This window comes from Ovis canadensis, chromosome X (genome assembly GCF_042477335.2).
Source record: "Ovis canadensis isolate MfBH-ARS-UI-01 breed Bighorn chromosome X, ARS-UI_OviCan_v2, whole genome shotgun sequence".
Lineage (NCBI taxonomy): Eukaryota > Metazoa > Chordata > Mammalia > Artiodactyla > Bovidae > Ovis > Ovis canadensis.
The window spans coordinates 134,287,877-134,302,799 of NC_091727.1; the positions used below are offsets into that span (position 1 = coordinate 134,287,877).

General features: G+C 44.7%; 1 protein-coding gene across 1 annotated transcript; it reads left to right on the forward strand.

The window, feature by feature from the left end:
- The first annotated feature begins 9,126 nt into the window (after nt 1–9,126).
- Nucleotides 9,127–14,187, forward strand: LOC138930571 (uncharacterized). Its single transcript, XM_070291016.1, has 3 exons — nt 9,127–11,995; nt 12,991–13,183; nt 13,975–14,187. The coding sequence occupies exons 1-3, from the start codon at nt 11,071–11,073 to the stop codon at nt 13,985–13,987; spliced, it is 1,131 nt and encodes a 376-aa protein (XP_070147117.1). The 5' UTR covers nt 9,127–11,070; the 3' UTR covers nt 13,988–14,187.
- Nucleotides 14,188–14,923: the final 736 nt, after the last annotated feature.

Sequence of the window (14,923 nt, forward strand, 5' to 3'; positions counted from 1 at the left end):
GTGATAACAGTAAAACTATATCTAGGCATTTCTCTGGGCATTGTGGGGTCTGTTCAGTGTCAGATCATCCCTTTTTCTGGCCTGTACTTGTTGTCAAGGTGTATAGGCGCCCCTCAAATGTCTCCAGTATGCAATGCAGGGTTTTAATCTGTTGTACCTGTTACTTCCGAAGCGGTTCCCCCTTCTCTGTTTATTTTGGCTTCCTCTGCAAGTCTCTTCAGTGTCTAATTTCTGCCCTGACGTGAGGCGGTGAAGGTGGCCACTTCTTACTTAGGATGACTTGTTCATTTGTGTTGCGGAGAGGGAGGGACACTGCCAACAAATACTGCTGGCGTGTGTGGGGAGTGCTCGCAGTGGATGGACCACACTGGGTTAGCCACAGTCCAAGGCAGCATGTGCTCCCCGGGTCTAGACTGATCAGTCTCCAGGGTGCTCTGCAAGGGCAGTGTCCCAAGTGCCAAGTGGGCCCTGCGTTTCGTGCACTTCCCAGGTCTAAGCCGCTCAGGTTCTCGGGTGCTCCACAGGGCACAGACCCGGATAGGCTGTGTGTTTTGTGCCCTTCCCAGGTCCAAGCAGCTCAGGCGACCGGGTGCTTGGTGGGCCGTGCGTCTTACCTGCCTGGTCCCCGCCACTCAGTTTCCGCAAGAGCGCAGCTCCAGGTGTGCCGCATGTCTCCTCTGGGGAGCTGATCTCAGGCTGTGACACTCCTGGCAGATGTCAACCGTCTAGGATCCCAAGAAGACGAGGTTAGCAACTGGGAGCCTGCTCACAGTTTGGTGGAAGATGTGATCTCTGGGGCCAAGATTGCAGCAGCCCCTTGCCTTCCAGCTCTGGCTATCTCTCGCCTGCCTCTCTGCCTCCAGGGAGGGAGGGCCCTATGGGGCAGCTGGCTTGCTCTCCTTTGGTATTTGCTCAATCCTTTGTTCTGTGAGCGTGCCAGGGTCGCTGATAGAGCCTCTGGTGAGAAAGGTCTTTTTTGTGTGTCTCTCTGGCGATCCCACGGTTTGGGTTGCTGTCTCACGTTAGCTCCCTCAGATTGTCCTCTGGGCATTCAGGCCCGGTCCTTACCCTAGGGGCCAGTTCTGCAGCCTGCGCCTCCCTGCCCAGCCCCCACTCACTGGTGGTGGACCCGAGTGTCTGGGCCACTTCTCCACTGGCAGTTGTGGTTAGGTGCGTATTCTGTGGGGTTTTTATTTTTTTTTCCCTCCCGTTTATGTTGCCCTCTGAGATTCCAGAACTCCCCACAGACATGCCTGTGCGAGGGTTTCCCACTGTGTGGAGACTTCTCCTCTTTCCTGACTCCCTCCCCAGGATGGGTCTCAGGCCCTAAGTCTTTCGTCTCAGCGTTTGTCTTTCACATTTTGTCCTGCCTCCTTTCGAAGAGATTGGGCTGCCTTTCTGGGTGCTTGGTGTCCTCCGCCAGCATTCAGAAGTTGTTTGTGGAAGTTGCTCAGCATTCAAATGATCTTTTGATGAATTTGTGGGGGAAGTAAGTGGTCTCCCCATCCTATTCCTCTGCTATCTTGGGACTGCCCCTTGTTTCACAATTGTTAATTGACTCTTACTTCATCCCACAGCTGTCAAGCATAGAAAGAGATGATGGCGGAAGAAACAATGGTCTTGTCGCTCACGAATTTGAGATTTTTGGCTTCTCAGTAGCCAGTGGGAATTTTATCAACACTGCTTTTGTTCCAGATTTCATCATGTGAAATGTCTTATCCTCTGACATCTGACGTTTTTTCTTACGTTTGTCACATATATTTGACTGCGTTTGTTCGTGTTAAAAATTTGCTAGCCATGGGTAAGCCGCAGATCTTTTAGATGTGTAACACTGATGCGAATCTTGTATCTTTTTGTTTTGGTCCACTTTACTGTCATTGAAACCATTTTTTTAAGTTCTTGCATTGCAGGTGGATTCTGAACCAACCAGGTTATCAGGAAGCCCTTTATTGCAGCCACAGGTTAATTAATATATCAATTAAAAATAAAAAACTAAAAATTAAAAAAATAAAATTAAATTTAAAAAAAAGTTAAAAAAAATAAAAAAATAAAAAAAATAAAACAAAAAAAAAACCAAGAATATGCTAGGACATTATGAAAAAGAATAGTGAGAGGACTTGCCTTATTGGATGTCATTATAATGTTAATATCATTATATATGTGTGAGTGTGTGTGTGTAATAACAAAATAAAGGTGGGACTTGAAATCATGTTAAAAAAAAAATAATAATATATCAATTGACAAACAATTTATGTAAAGAGAGAGATGTCTAGCCCCTACTTCATTTTAGTGAGAGGAACCAGTGGGTGACCAAGCTTATCTGGAGACGAGATGGAGCTACTGAGCTGCCACAGACCAGTGCATCAGCATCACCTGGGAACTTGTTAGATGTGCAACCTCTCAGGCCCCACTCCGGATTTACTGGATCATTATTCTGAAGGTGGCCCAGCTATCAGAGCTTTACATGTCCTCCAGGTGACTCTGAAGCATCTCAAAGTTTCAGCATCACCGTCTAAGAGCAATGATGGGCAAGGGTCAGGGGATGGGTGTTGTGAGGGACTGAGTTTCTCCTGTGGTAAGACCATCGTTTGTTCAGTGACTTGATACACAGGCGAGCTGAATGGAACAGTAAAGGCTGGAATGGGGACGAGACTAGAATTCTCAAGGCCCTGAGATACCGAAAAACCTTCTGGCAGGGCAGGGATTGGATGGCGGCAGTGAAGGAAAAAATGGATGAGGGAACAAACTAGGTTCAGCAGGATAGAACCATTATGATATCATGAATATGAGGTTTAAAAACATGCTAAACAATCACTGATTATAGATACATATATGTAGTAAAAGGTATGCATGGAACGAATGCATACATATGTAACTCATAGAAAGGCAGGTTTGAGGATGATAAACACCTTGCTTAGGATAGTGGAGAGGGAGAGAGGAGAATTCAACTGGGAAGGGTTCCTCTTACTTTCCCAGGGCTGCCGTAACAAATTACCACAAAGTAGGTGGCTTAAAACAGCATAAAATTTATTCTCTCACCAGTGCCAGAGGTCAGAAGTCTGAAAGCAAGGGGCTCTGGGGGAGAATCCTCCTTGCCACCCCCAGTTTGTGGTGGCTTCTGGCACTTCTTGGCTTGTGGCAGAGTAACTCCAGTCTTCACGTGACCTTCTTCCCTGTGTCTGCGTATCTCAAATCTCACTGTTTCTGTTATAAGGATACCTACCAGCCGGTCCATTTAGGGCCCATCCCAAATCCAGGGTGACTCCATTAAATTAGATGCTGATGTAATTACAACTGCAAAGATCCTATTTCCAAATAAGGTCACAGGGACCTTAAGGTACAAATAAGGTACCAGGGACCTGGACTTGGGCATATCCTTCTGGAGGCACAGGGATGTATTGGGCTTCAGCTGTATCTGTAATGTAAAATTTCTGACGTTGGGTGATGGGTACATGGATGTAGTATTCTCTATACCATAACGTAGGTCTGAAATATTTCCTGACCTTCCCCCGCCAAAAAGACGGAAAGAAGAAAATGGGCCTAAGAAATGGAAGCTATTTAAGGGGGTGGAGGGCGGAAATGAAGTTGTAATTGACCAGAATACAGGATCAGAGAAGGAGAAAGGCCAGGGGGTTGACGGTAGAGGATTTCCTTCTGGCATTTTTTGGTAAGGCAGTGTAGGTGCTCTCTAGGTCTCAATGGTATTCCCCCTGCCCACCTCTTTCATATTCTATGGTAGCATGTCTCATGTCCTAATATATTTTCACATTTTTACATATTTGTGTCTACTTCCATCTCCCAGCCCCTAGGATATGAGCTTCTGAATGACTGGGATCTTAATGGGATTTATTTCTCTCTGTCTCTCCCAAAGCACCTATCAATACTACTGTGTTTTCTTCTTAGTAGGTGCTCCATAAAACAGCACTAAAATAAAGTTAATGCAATGCCATGCTCTTTTCTGTCATCGGTATTAAGATTTTAAAAGTGCATTACCACATAGTAACATGCAATATTCCTTATGGAGTGGCACAGGGCTTTGTCTCCCCAACTCGGAATTTAATTTCATTAAATGAGTTAATACATAGCACTCAGAAGAGCACGTGGCACTTAAGTGTCATGTAAGTGTTTGCTCTTGGTCTTACCATTTTAATTTAATTTTCATAGTGTTACTGTTATTACTAAGAAGTTAAAATGCACAAGAGTCCCAGAGCCAGTACAAGTACCACTTTATAAATAAATAAAGCAAAGAGAATGTAACCAATTTAATAATGATAATACCTTTGAGACTAGAAATCTTGTGTCCTCACTCCCAGACTTTTGTAGTAAAAGTCGACTACATTAGATAGCTGACAAACTACATTAAAACATTTATTTTCATTGATTTATAATTTATCCCTTGTGCACATTCAGAGAGAAACTGAGACACCTTACAGTAAAAATACATCGACAATAGCCACACTATTCACAATAGCCAAGACGTGGAAGAACCTGAATGTCCAACAGATGAATGGATAAAGAAGATGTGCTACATTACTCAGAATGAAACAGTGCCATCTGCAGCAGCATGGAGTAACATCGATGGACCTAGAGATTACCATACCAAGTGAAGTAAGTCAGAAAGAGAAGGGCAAGTACCATATGGTAGCACTCATATGTGGAATCTAAACCGTGACACGAGTGAACTTATCTGTGAAACAGAAACAGACTCACAGACATAGAGAACAGACTTGTGATTGCCCAGTGGGAGGAGTGTGGGGGGAGGGACGGATTGGGAGTTTGGGGTTAGCAGATGCAGACTATGATATCCAGAATGGGTAAACAACACAGTCCTGCTGTATAGGACAGGGAACTGTATTCGATATCCTATAATAAGCCATAATGGAAAAAGGGTATGAAAATGTATACATACGCATGTATAACTGAATCACTCTGCTGTACAGCAGAAATTAGCACAACATTGTAAATCAACTGTATTTCAATAGAGTAAGTTTGAGAAAACACAAAAGGGCAGTCCAAGCAGAAATTTATCCATGTGATGTCATCTGAAAGGCCTCATGTTATTTCTGATTGGTTTGTGCTGTGCTTTCTCTTATTTTTCTGCTAAAACATAAAAAGGGATCCTTTCCCCCAGTTTCCATAGCACTTTTCCCTATTTCCCTTATAACTCACTGGCAGCCTCCATAATTGCTCTCAACCGGGCTTCTGATAAGGTGGTCTTCAAAGCATCTTTGACTATCACTAATGCTCCAAAATCACTGCAGACGGTGACGGCAGCCATGAAGTTAGAAGACACTTACTCCTTGTAAGGAAAGTTATGACCAACCTAGACGGCATACTCAAAAGCAGAGACATTACTTTGCCAACAAAGGTCCATCTAGTCAAGGCTATGGTTTTTCCAGTAGTCTTGTATGGATGTGAGAGTCGGGCTGTGAAGAAAGGTGAGTGCCAAAGAACTGATGCTTTTGAACTGTGGTGTTGGAGAAGACTCTTGGGAGTCCCTTGGACTGCAAGGAGATCCAACCAGTCCATTCTAAAGGAGATCAGTCCTGGGTGTTCTTTGGAAGGACTGATGCTAAAGCTGAAACTCCAATACCTTGGCCACCTCATGCGAGGAGTTGACTCATTGGAAAAGACTCTGATGCTGGGAGGGATTGGGGGCAGGAGGAGAAGGGGACGACAGAGGATGAGATGGTTGGATGGCATCACTGACTCGATGGATATGGGTTTGAGTGAACTCCAGGAGTTGGTGACGGACAGGGAGGCCTGGCGTGCTGCAGTTCATGGGGTCACAAAGAGTCGGACACGGCTAAGTGACTGAACTGAACTGAATACTCTCTCAAAGTCCTTTCTTTGTTGTTGTTGTTTACCATGAAACCCTACTCTCAGTGCCAAGATGTAGTTTCCTTTTCTATTGCTGTGCAACAAATGGCTGGTCACATTGTTGTTCAGGTGCTAAATCGTGTCTGACTCTTTATGTCCGCATGGACTGCAGCACATGAAGCTTCCCTGTCCTTCACTATCTCCTGGAGTTTGTTCACACTCCTATCCACTGAGTCTGTCATGCCATCCAACCATCTCATCCTCTGCTGCCCTCTTCTCCTCCTGCCCTCAATCTTTCCCAGCATCAGGGTCTTTGGGTCATCTTTATTAAATGAGATAAGGCTCTACGCTAGAACACGAACACCAGGAGGCAAGGATCTTTGGGGCATTCTCAGAGGCTGGCTGTCACAGTGCCTGTGCTGAACCAGTTGTTGATCATAGTACTGCTTTGAGATCCAGGTTAGAGTGGTTTGTAATAGGCCCCATGCTTTAGAGGTTCCTCTGCTACCCTCTTGCAGCCTCATCTCTCTGCAAACAGCCAAGGGCAATGGAGGGGATGTGTACACTGAGAACCCACCTGCCTGCCTCCAAACTTGTTTCATGTATCAGTTCAGTTCAGTCACTCAGTCGTGTCCGACTCTTTGCGACCCCATGAACCGTAGCACGCCAGGCCTCCCTGTCCATCAGTAACTCCCAGAGTCCACCCAAACCCATGTCCATTGAGTTGGTGATGCCATCCAGCCATCTCATCCTCTGTCGTCCCCTTCTCCTCCTGCCCTCAATCCTTCCCAGCATCAGGGTCTTTTCAAATGAGTCAGCTCTTTGCATCAGGTGGCCAAAGTATTGGAGTTTCAGCTTCAACATCAGTCCTTCCAATGAACACCTAGGAGTGATCTCCTTTAGCATGGACTGGTTGGATCTCCTTGCAGTCCAAGGAACTCTCAAGAGTCTTCTCCAATACCACAGTTGAAAAGCATCAATTCCTCAGCGCTCAGCTTGTTTTATAGTCTGACTCTCATATCCACACATGACCACTGGAAAAACCATAACCTCTACTAGATGGCCTTTGTCGGCAAAGTAATGTCTCTACTTTTCATTTATTTATCTATTTATTTTTGGTCTCTGCTTTTGAATATGCTGTCTAAGCTGGTCATAACTTTCCTTCCAAGGAGTAAGCGTCTTTTAATTTCATGGCTGCAGTCACTGCCTGCAGTGATTTTGGAGTCCAGAAAAATAAAGTCAACCACTGTTTCCACTGTTTCCCCATCTATTTGCCATGACATGATGGGACTGGATGCCATGATCTTAGTTTTCTGAATGTCGAGCTTTAAGCCAACTTTTTCACTCTCCTCTTTCACTTTCATCAAGAGGCTCTTTAGTTCTTCACTTTCTGCCATAAGGGTGGTGTCATCTGCATATCTGAGGTTATTGATATTTCTCCCAGCAGTCTGGTATCAGGGGCTCTGAATTTGGTGCCCAAGGGACCCCAAGCTCCAAGAAGCCTGCATGCTCCTCATCACTGAATTTGTGCTTCTGAGGGCCGGATGGTACTTCCAGTGTTATATTCCCAGGACTGGGAGGTAACAAAGAGGTGGTGGCTGTGTTTGGGGAACAGGAGACAACTGTGCTTCAGTATCCATATATAGCATGTGAAGCATCTGGAGGTGAGGAATGAAGCTCAGAGTGAGTAGAGAGGGGAAGAGGTTGTGTCCAGGGCCCGGAATGTGGACCAAGTGGCCTGTGTTGGGGGCCAAGCTTTCCCCACTTTGCTGGAACAGAACTTTGAAGAGTCCAGGTACTGTGCACAGACCCTAAGTGACCCTCAACCTCTGTGTTATTCATACTCTCATATGTCTCTTTCCCTTAAGCTGGGCTGAAGCTGTGACTTCCTCCTAACCACCAGAATATGGAAAAGTCAATGGGATGGTACTCTCTTGATTATATTAGTATGTTACTGTAGTTTGATCTTTATATTATTTACGTGGTGATTTGGTTTTCCTATTTCACAATGGAAGACTAACACACCTGGCCTAGGAGAGGACAGCCCTGGAAACTCCAGTTCTCCTAGTATGTTCTTTCAATTCACCCAACTATTCCTGACATGTTCCAGTTATAGATAGCTTTGTGTTTTTAAATGAACCAGATAAAAGAAAAAGAGACTGTAATATGCCAAGTAATTGAAATTTGAACTTCACTGAAGGATGGATTTCTTTTAAACAAATAGGAGACAGAACCTGCTACTTTGAAAATCCCCAGCCTCTCCTGGATAGCAAATGATGTGAACGTTAAGAAAAAGCTCCTGGGCAAAGGTCAAATCCAGAAGCCTTCTGGGAAAATGTGGTGTAACGATGAAATCAAGGGTGTGACCATATTCTGTTTAGGCCTCAGGAAGATCTGGGCCAGTACCCCAGAGATCCTTAAGGTTTAAAAAAAGAAAAAAGCCCTTGTAAGAAGTTGAAGGGTGTTATCTAAAAGTCTTAGCAGAAACCCAAGGCCCAAATGGATTACCTGAAAGTGAGTCATGTATGTGCCTTTTGCCCACTGGCGCGAACCCCAGTAAGATTACTTAGAAGGCCACGTAGGGCCTTTAAAAGACAAACTTTTAGCAGAAAGATAGGAGAAAGACAGCACAGCACAAACTGATCAGAAATAATATGATGCCCTACAAATGACATTACATGGATAAAATCCTACTTGGACTGCCCTTTTGTTTTAAATAATGGTGACAAAGCCCTGTGCCACTCCATAAGGTGTACTGCATGTTATTATGTGCTCATACACTTTTAAAATGTTAACACCAATGACAAAAAATAGGATAGCATTGCATTACCTTTACTTCAGTGCTCATTTATGGAGATGGTGAAGGACAGGGAAGCCTGGCGTGCTGCAGTCCATGGGGTCGCAAAGAGTCGGACACGACTGTGTGACTGAACAAGAAGTCGCTATAGAAAACAGTTCGGCAGCTCCTGAAAAAAGTTAAAAAGCCTGTGGTTGTCTCATCGACTCCACTATTAGCTATATATGCCCAAGAGTTGAAAGTATCTATTCAAACTAAAAGTTCTGTCCCCATGTCTGTAGCAGCCTTATTCACCATAACCCAATGGGAAACATCCCAAGTATCCATCAGCCTGTCTTCAACTTGTTTCAGATTCATAAACAAAAGTGACCCTCTGTACAAAGGCATAGCATTCGGCTGTAAAAAGGAACTAGAGAGGCCAGATACAAAAGGTCGCATATTGTAGGAGTTCGTTTCTGTCAACTAGAAAGGGTAAGTCCATAGAGGTAAAGAGCAGATTAGTGGTTATCAGAGCCTGGTTGCAGTGAGGGGGAAATGGAGAAGGATTGATTACTGGCATGGGGTTTCCTTTAGGAGTGATAATTTATTTGGGGACAACAGAGAGAATGGCTGAACAGCATTGTAAATGTACTAAATGCCTGTGAAGTATACCCTTTAGGAAAGGTGACATTTACCACAATAGCGCAATAATTCTTTTTAAAGATAAAAGGTGATTATTGGCTTAAGACTTCTACAAGTAGATTTGGAATTGATTTCAACACCTGCTAAACTGCATCACGTAGGAAAAATTTTTGAACTTAATACTGGGGCACAAAATAGAGGAGTTCTTGAAGATACCACTGAATTTTTAAAAGATGTCCCTATAGTGTTAAGAGAGCTACTGAAGATAGCCAACAGATTTATTTGCCTTAAGCATTTTATTATTGCGGTGTTTCAGTGCTCCAGATCATAGCAGCCATTGTCCTAAACTATCCTGTAGCGGGCATAGGCACTCGGACATATGGCTCTCAAAGTTAAATTGAGTCTTTGTCACTTAGAAATGGGCTTGGTAACATGGGACCCAATGGACTATCCCCACTGAAAATATTATGAGTTAGGTAAAACAAAGCAAGGCCCATATAAGGGGTGAAACCCATAATACATAAGTTCTACGTAGGGAAGAGGTGATTATCCTCACTGTGTCTCCTATCAAAGGCCCTAACTCCCAAGTACCATCACCTGGGGTGGAGTGGGTAAGGGTTTCAACATGTGAATTTGGGAGGAGTAGGGTATCCCGCTTTAGTGCAGAGCAAGTGCTTAGCCCAGTCATGAAAAGAAGTCTCTCTTCACTTCTTGGAATTTTCAAGTGAATTGGGGAGCCCTGATGGATCCCTTTTCAGCTCCTGGTTTTATTCCTTCCACTCTCCATTCTCACTGCATCCACGTCAACTTGTATGTTCTTTTCTAAGTACCTTTAACAACATTAAAACCTCCAATTTCTCTTTCTGTCTCTCACAGGGGGTTTAAACAGTTGCTCGTATGTGGTCTAAACAGTTTCTCGTTTTTTTTTTTTCGTTTTTTTTTTTCTTAATATAAATATTCTTTTTATTGAAGTGTATTTGACTTACAATGTTCCAGGTGCACAGCAAGGTAATTCAGTTATACATATACACATATATTATTTTTCAGATTATTTTCCATTATAGGTATTTCAAGAGACTGACAAAGAAACTACAGTTCCCTGTGCTATACAGTAAACCTTTGTTGCGTGTTGCATACCTCCCTTTTTTAAAATTAGAAATCTATCATTCTATTCATACTGTCAAACAAGCGGAATCAAAATGTCATAAACTTTTTAGTTAGGCAAACAATGCATTTTCTAAAGTATATATATTATACATACTAGTGAGTATGCAACTATTATTCACTTAATACCATTGTAACATGATTGGTCAACAGAAAAGTAATAGAATTCTATATCACCAAAATTACCATTTAATAGAAAAATCTGGAATCACTTTAAAATCCTGACACATCAGAATTATCTTGGAATTTTTTGAAAAAATGACATGGTATTGCTTTTATTCTCGAAACCTACAGACATGTTTCTAATGAGCAGCCATGCTTAAAAACAACTGGACTATATGATGATCTTTAACTTTTATCTAGTTTGTTTCACTTTTTCTATTTCATATTCAGTGGCCCCGTTTAATTCAGTTATGTTTTCCAATTTCTCCATCTCTTTCTTTTGATGTTCTTTCTCAAGGCTTTAGCGAGCCTGTATTAACTTAAAAAAATGAGCGTATCTCCGATGGCCTGAGCTGTCACACGGTGGCAACCGAGCACCACATCCAGGTTCCCATACCCCAGGGTGCGGCCCTACACGGACATTGCCGTTTTGTTTTTGCAATGGTGTGGTGTAAAGGAAGGGACTCCTGTGGGCTCAATGTAAGACCTGGGGCTGGAAGGCTTCCATGCAGTCTGAAAGCCTTGATCACTCATTGGACAGCGGTCATGCCAATCCTTGCCTCCTGGCAAATGAACTTAGAGCTGGTGCTGGAGGCAGTGGTCCCCGGTTGACCTTCCCAGTTCCACTTAACCATCGCCAGCCCATTGGGGTCTTTGCTGCCTGTCTGCTGCCATCTCAGCCTCGGTCTCAGTGGGCCGGTCTGCGGGCCGCCCCCTTGCCGTTCCTGTCTCGGGGGGGCCCACACCAGCACCTTCGCAAACTCCTGTTCCCTGAGCAGCCGTCGTCTCTGCGGCCCCCACCCCCACCCTTAGGTCCCACTGCCAACAGCGTCTCCTCGACGCGACACTCAGCCCGGTGGCCGCCATCTTCCCCGCAGACGTCCCTGCAGGCTCCCAGTCTCCTTGGGGTCCAGGCATCCGTTTGGGAGGGGATGGAAGGAGTCGAGGAGGCCACGGCTCTTCTGGCCTCCTTGGAGGTCTCCAGTGCCCTTCCCGGGGAGCAGGGTTGGCCACAGGCCGCAGTGGAAGAGGAATGTGGTAGAGAGCCGTTAGAGGAGGAGGAGATGGAGGAAGATGTAGAGGAGATGGAGGAGGACGAGGAAGAGGGGGAGATTGATTTCGGGTTGGAGGACGTGGAGGAGGAGGAGCACCTGCCGCGAGAGTACGAGGAAGAGGAGGATGAGAATGAGCAGGAGGGTGCGGCAGCGGTTGCAGGCCTTGAGTTTCCTGTGGAGAGGTTTGGGCCCCTGTTCTGGAGTCACGTCGACTCCTTTCTACGCAATTTCCGTAACAACAAACATGTCCTGTTCCGGCCTCACGCTGACCGCCTGATGGCCGGGGGCCACTCCCAAGCACCCTCAGACCCTGGAGAAGGTCCGGTGCCTCCTCAGGAGCGGGAAGACCTGGGAGAGGGAGGCCAAGTCTTGCAGGGTGAGTACCCGGTAGAGGGCGCTCCACGCCGGGAGCTGCGGGATCTTGCGGAGGGGCTTGCATCCTAGAAGACAGAGGAACCAGCAGTGGAGGCCGAGTTCTGGGCGAGCGAGGTCCTGACTGCTGCCTCTGAGACTGGGAGGTCGAGGCCTGTGGTCCCGGAGGGGCCGAGGCGGGCAAGTGGTGGCTGAGCCTTCAGGCCCTTGCGGCCCCTGTGGGGCCATCCAGCTCAAAGGCAGGTCTCTAGCGGTTAAGCAGCGGGTCAGAGCTCTCAGAAACCTCCAGGCACAATTGGAAGGCAGCACAAGTGGAAGCCCAATTCTACAGACCTTTATGGTCTCAAGGAAAAGCATGCTGCCTTCTACCAACCTGCTGCTGCTGCTGCTGCTAAGTCGCTTCGGTCGTGTCCGACTCTGTGCCCATAGATGGCAGCCCACCAGGCTCCCCCGTCCCTGGGGTTCTCCAGGCAAGAACACTGGGGTGGGTTGCCATTTCCTTCTCCAGTGCATGAAAGTGGAAAGTGAAAGGGAAGTCGCTCAGTCGTGTCTGACTCTTAGCGACCCCATGGACTGTAGCCCTAGGGGCAAACAAATGGCGTCCCTCCCTTTTGGTCGACAGCTTTAAAAAATGTGAAGATTCTCGGTAGGAGGGTCTGAGGAAATAATGACATAGCACAGGGGCACTTTTCAGCAGTTGCGGAATCCCTGAGCTTCCCCATAGAATTTGTCTTTAAATCTAACAAACATTTTCCATTGAGATTCTGACAAACACATGCAAAATGGTATCAGTATCAAATGATTCGGATCCCTTCTCCAAAGGGGCCAGAAATAATCAGAAGCATAGTGTGTGAGATCCGCTGGAAAGGGGGGAAAAACATTTGTGAAAATTGTCAGACAGCAGAAATGGGGGGGGGGGGTGAAATGTATCAACCAGTAGAAACATGTCCAGCTAGTATTTGTTTTTTTCTTTCTTTAAACATATTTCTCTTCTCTCAGGCCTAGACTCTGCTGCTGATTTTAAGTTGGGATATTTTTCCCGCCAACTTTTAACCCCAAAGTCTGCATCATTCTGCCCTAATGATGAGGGTGAGGATCAGTATGAAAACTCTGATGAAGAGGAAGAGGATGGAAATGAAAAACCTGGAGAAGGACTCGAAATGGATGTGGTCTCAGCAAAGGGCAGCTCTGGGTAATACAGGTGTTATAGTATAGGCTTTAGTATGACGTAACCATTCCTGACACATACCTCTTACTAACAGCTTTATATTTTGATATTTTCTTCTGTAAAGTAAATAGGAAAATTATTGAAATTTAATTTTGGGAAAACAGCTTATTGTTAATAATGTATTCTAGATAATGCAGGAGGCAGTATGTTCTGAAGTGTATTTCATTTATATCCATGAGTCCTTTGTCCTGTTGCTTTAAGACTACTACCGTTGGAGAATTTATCAGACCTGGAAATAGAGACCAGTGCTTCTTTAGAGAATCTTCAGCAGAAGCAGCAGCTAAAGTGACTAGGTCATGCACTAGCTGTGTCATCGTTGCGTGGCCACAGAATTGTAGGCTCTTGTACTGATGATGACTTTGAGAAAGTGATTCCTTACAAAGTAGTAAGACAGTAAGGGTTTCAAGAGAACTGCATTTCAGGAGGAATTCACAAATATTAGTTGAATTTAGATTTTTTATTCAAAAGAAAAGAAAGTCAGTCATAGTAATATTATTGGTTATCAGTGACAGAGTGGCCTTTCAAGAGAACAACAACAACAAACAAGCATTTATAGTGATGGGCACGAGGGAGATGAGGTTGGTGTGACGAAATAATGTGCACCCGGATCACCAAGGGTCTGGGTTACAAGAAGAAAGCATTTTGTTTTCTCCTCATTGAGAAAATAGATGTACATAGTGTTGACTCATATTTAGAAAGACACTGGTGCACGTTATTGGGGCACAATTGTTAACTGGCTCTTATTCATCCTACAGTGGGAAGGCATAGAAAGAAGCAGACAGCAAAAGAAAAGATGCATCTGTTCTTCACGGATATTCTTGTTTTCATTAGCCTGAAATACTAATTTTGTTTCAAAGTTTCAACGCCCCAAAGTGATATTAACTACTGACATCTGACTTTACTCTTACCTTTTACAGATAATTTGATAGTATTGTTCACATTGCAAATAAAAGCTTGTTTGGAAGTAATAAGCTGTAGTGTTTGTTTTTTTTTTTTTTTCCACATAAATAACACTGACTCAAATCTATCATTGTTCTATTTATTTTGGCCCACCTTACTGTCACTGAAAGGGATTTCTTTCAGCTATTTGTCAAGCCTGTTTTAAATCCTTGTATTGTAGCCCCAAATAAATTAAAATATAAGATTGTAAATAATTTGTGTGATGGTGCCCTAGCCTCTACTATATTTTATTGAAAGAAACTGCTGGATGACCTAGCTTGCCTGGAACAGCAGCATCGGCATCAGCTGGGAACTTGTTTGCAATGCACATTCTCAGACCCTGCTCCAGACCTACTGAGTTGGAAATCCTGAGGCTAGGCCGCTAGCCATCAGGGTTTTACAGTCCTCCAGGTGCTACTGAAGCACACTGGAGTTTCAGAACCACTGTTTAGAGCAGTGGGGGAAAGGTTTGCTACACCCACTGCAGGTTCATCCTTAATTCACTGCCTTGGTACTGTTGCAGGTAAACTAAACAAGGTGGTAAGATCTGGACTTAGGAAGACACTAGAATTCTCAGGAGCTTGAGACACAAAGAGGGGTGTGTTAGTGTCCTAAGGTTACGGTAACAAATTGCCACAAACCAGATGGCTTAAAACAACAGAAATACGTTATCTCACAGTTCTGGAGGCCAGAAGTCTGAGGTTAAGGTATCGGCAAGGGTGGTCCCTTCCAGAGGCTCTGAAGGAGAATCTTGTTTCATGCCTC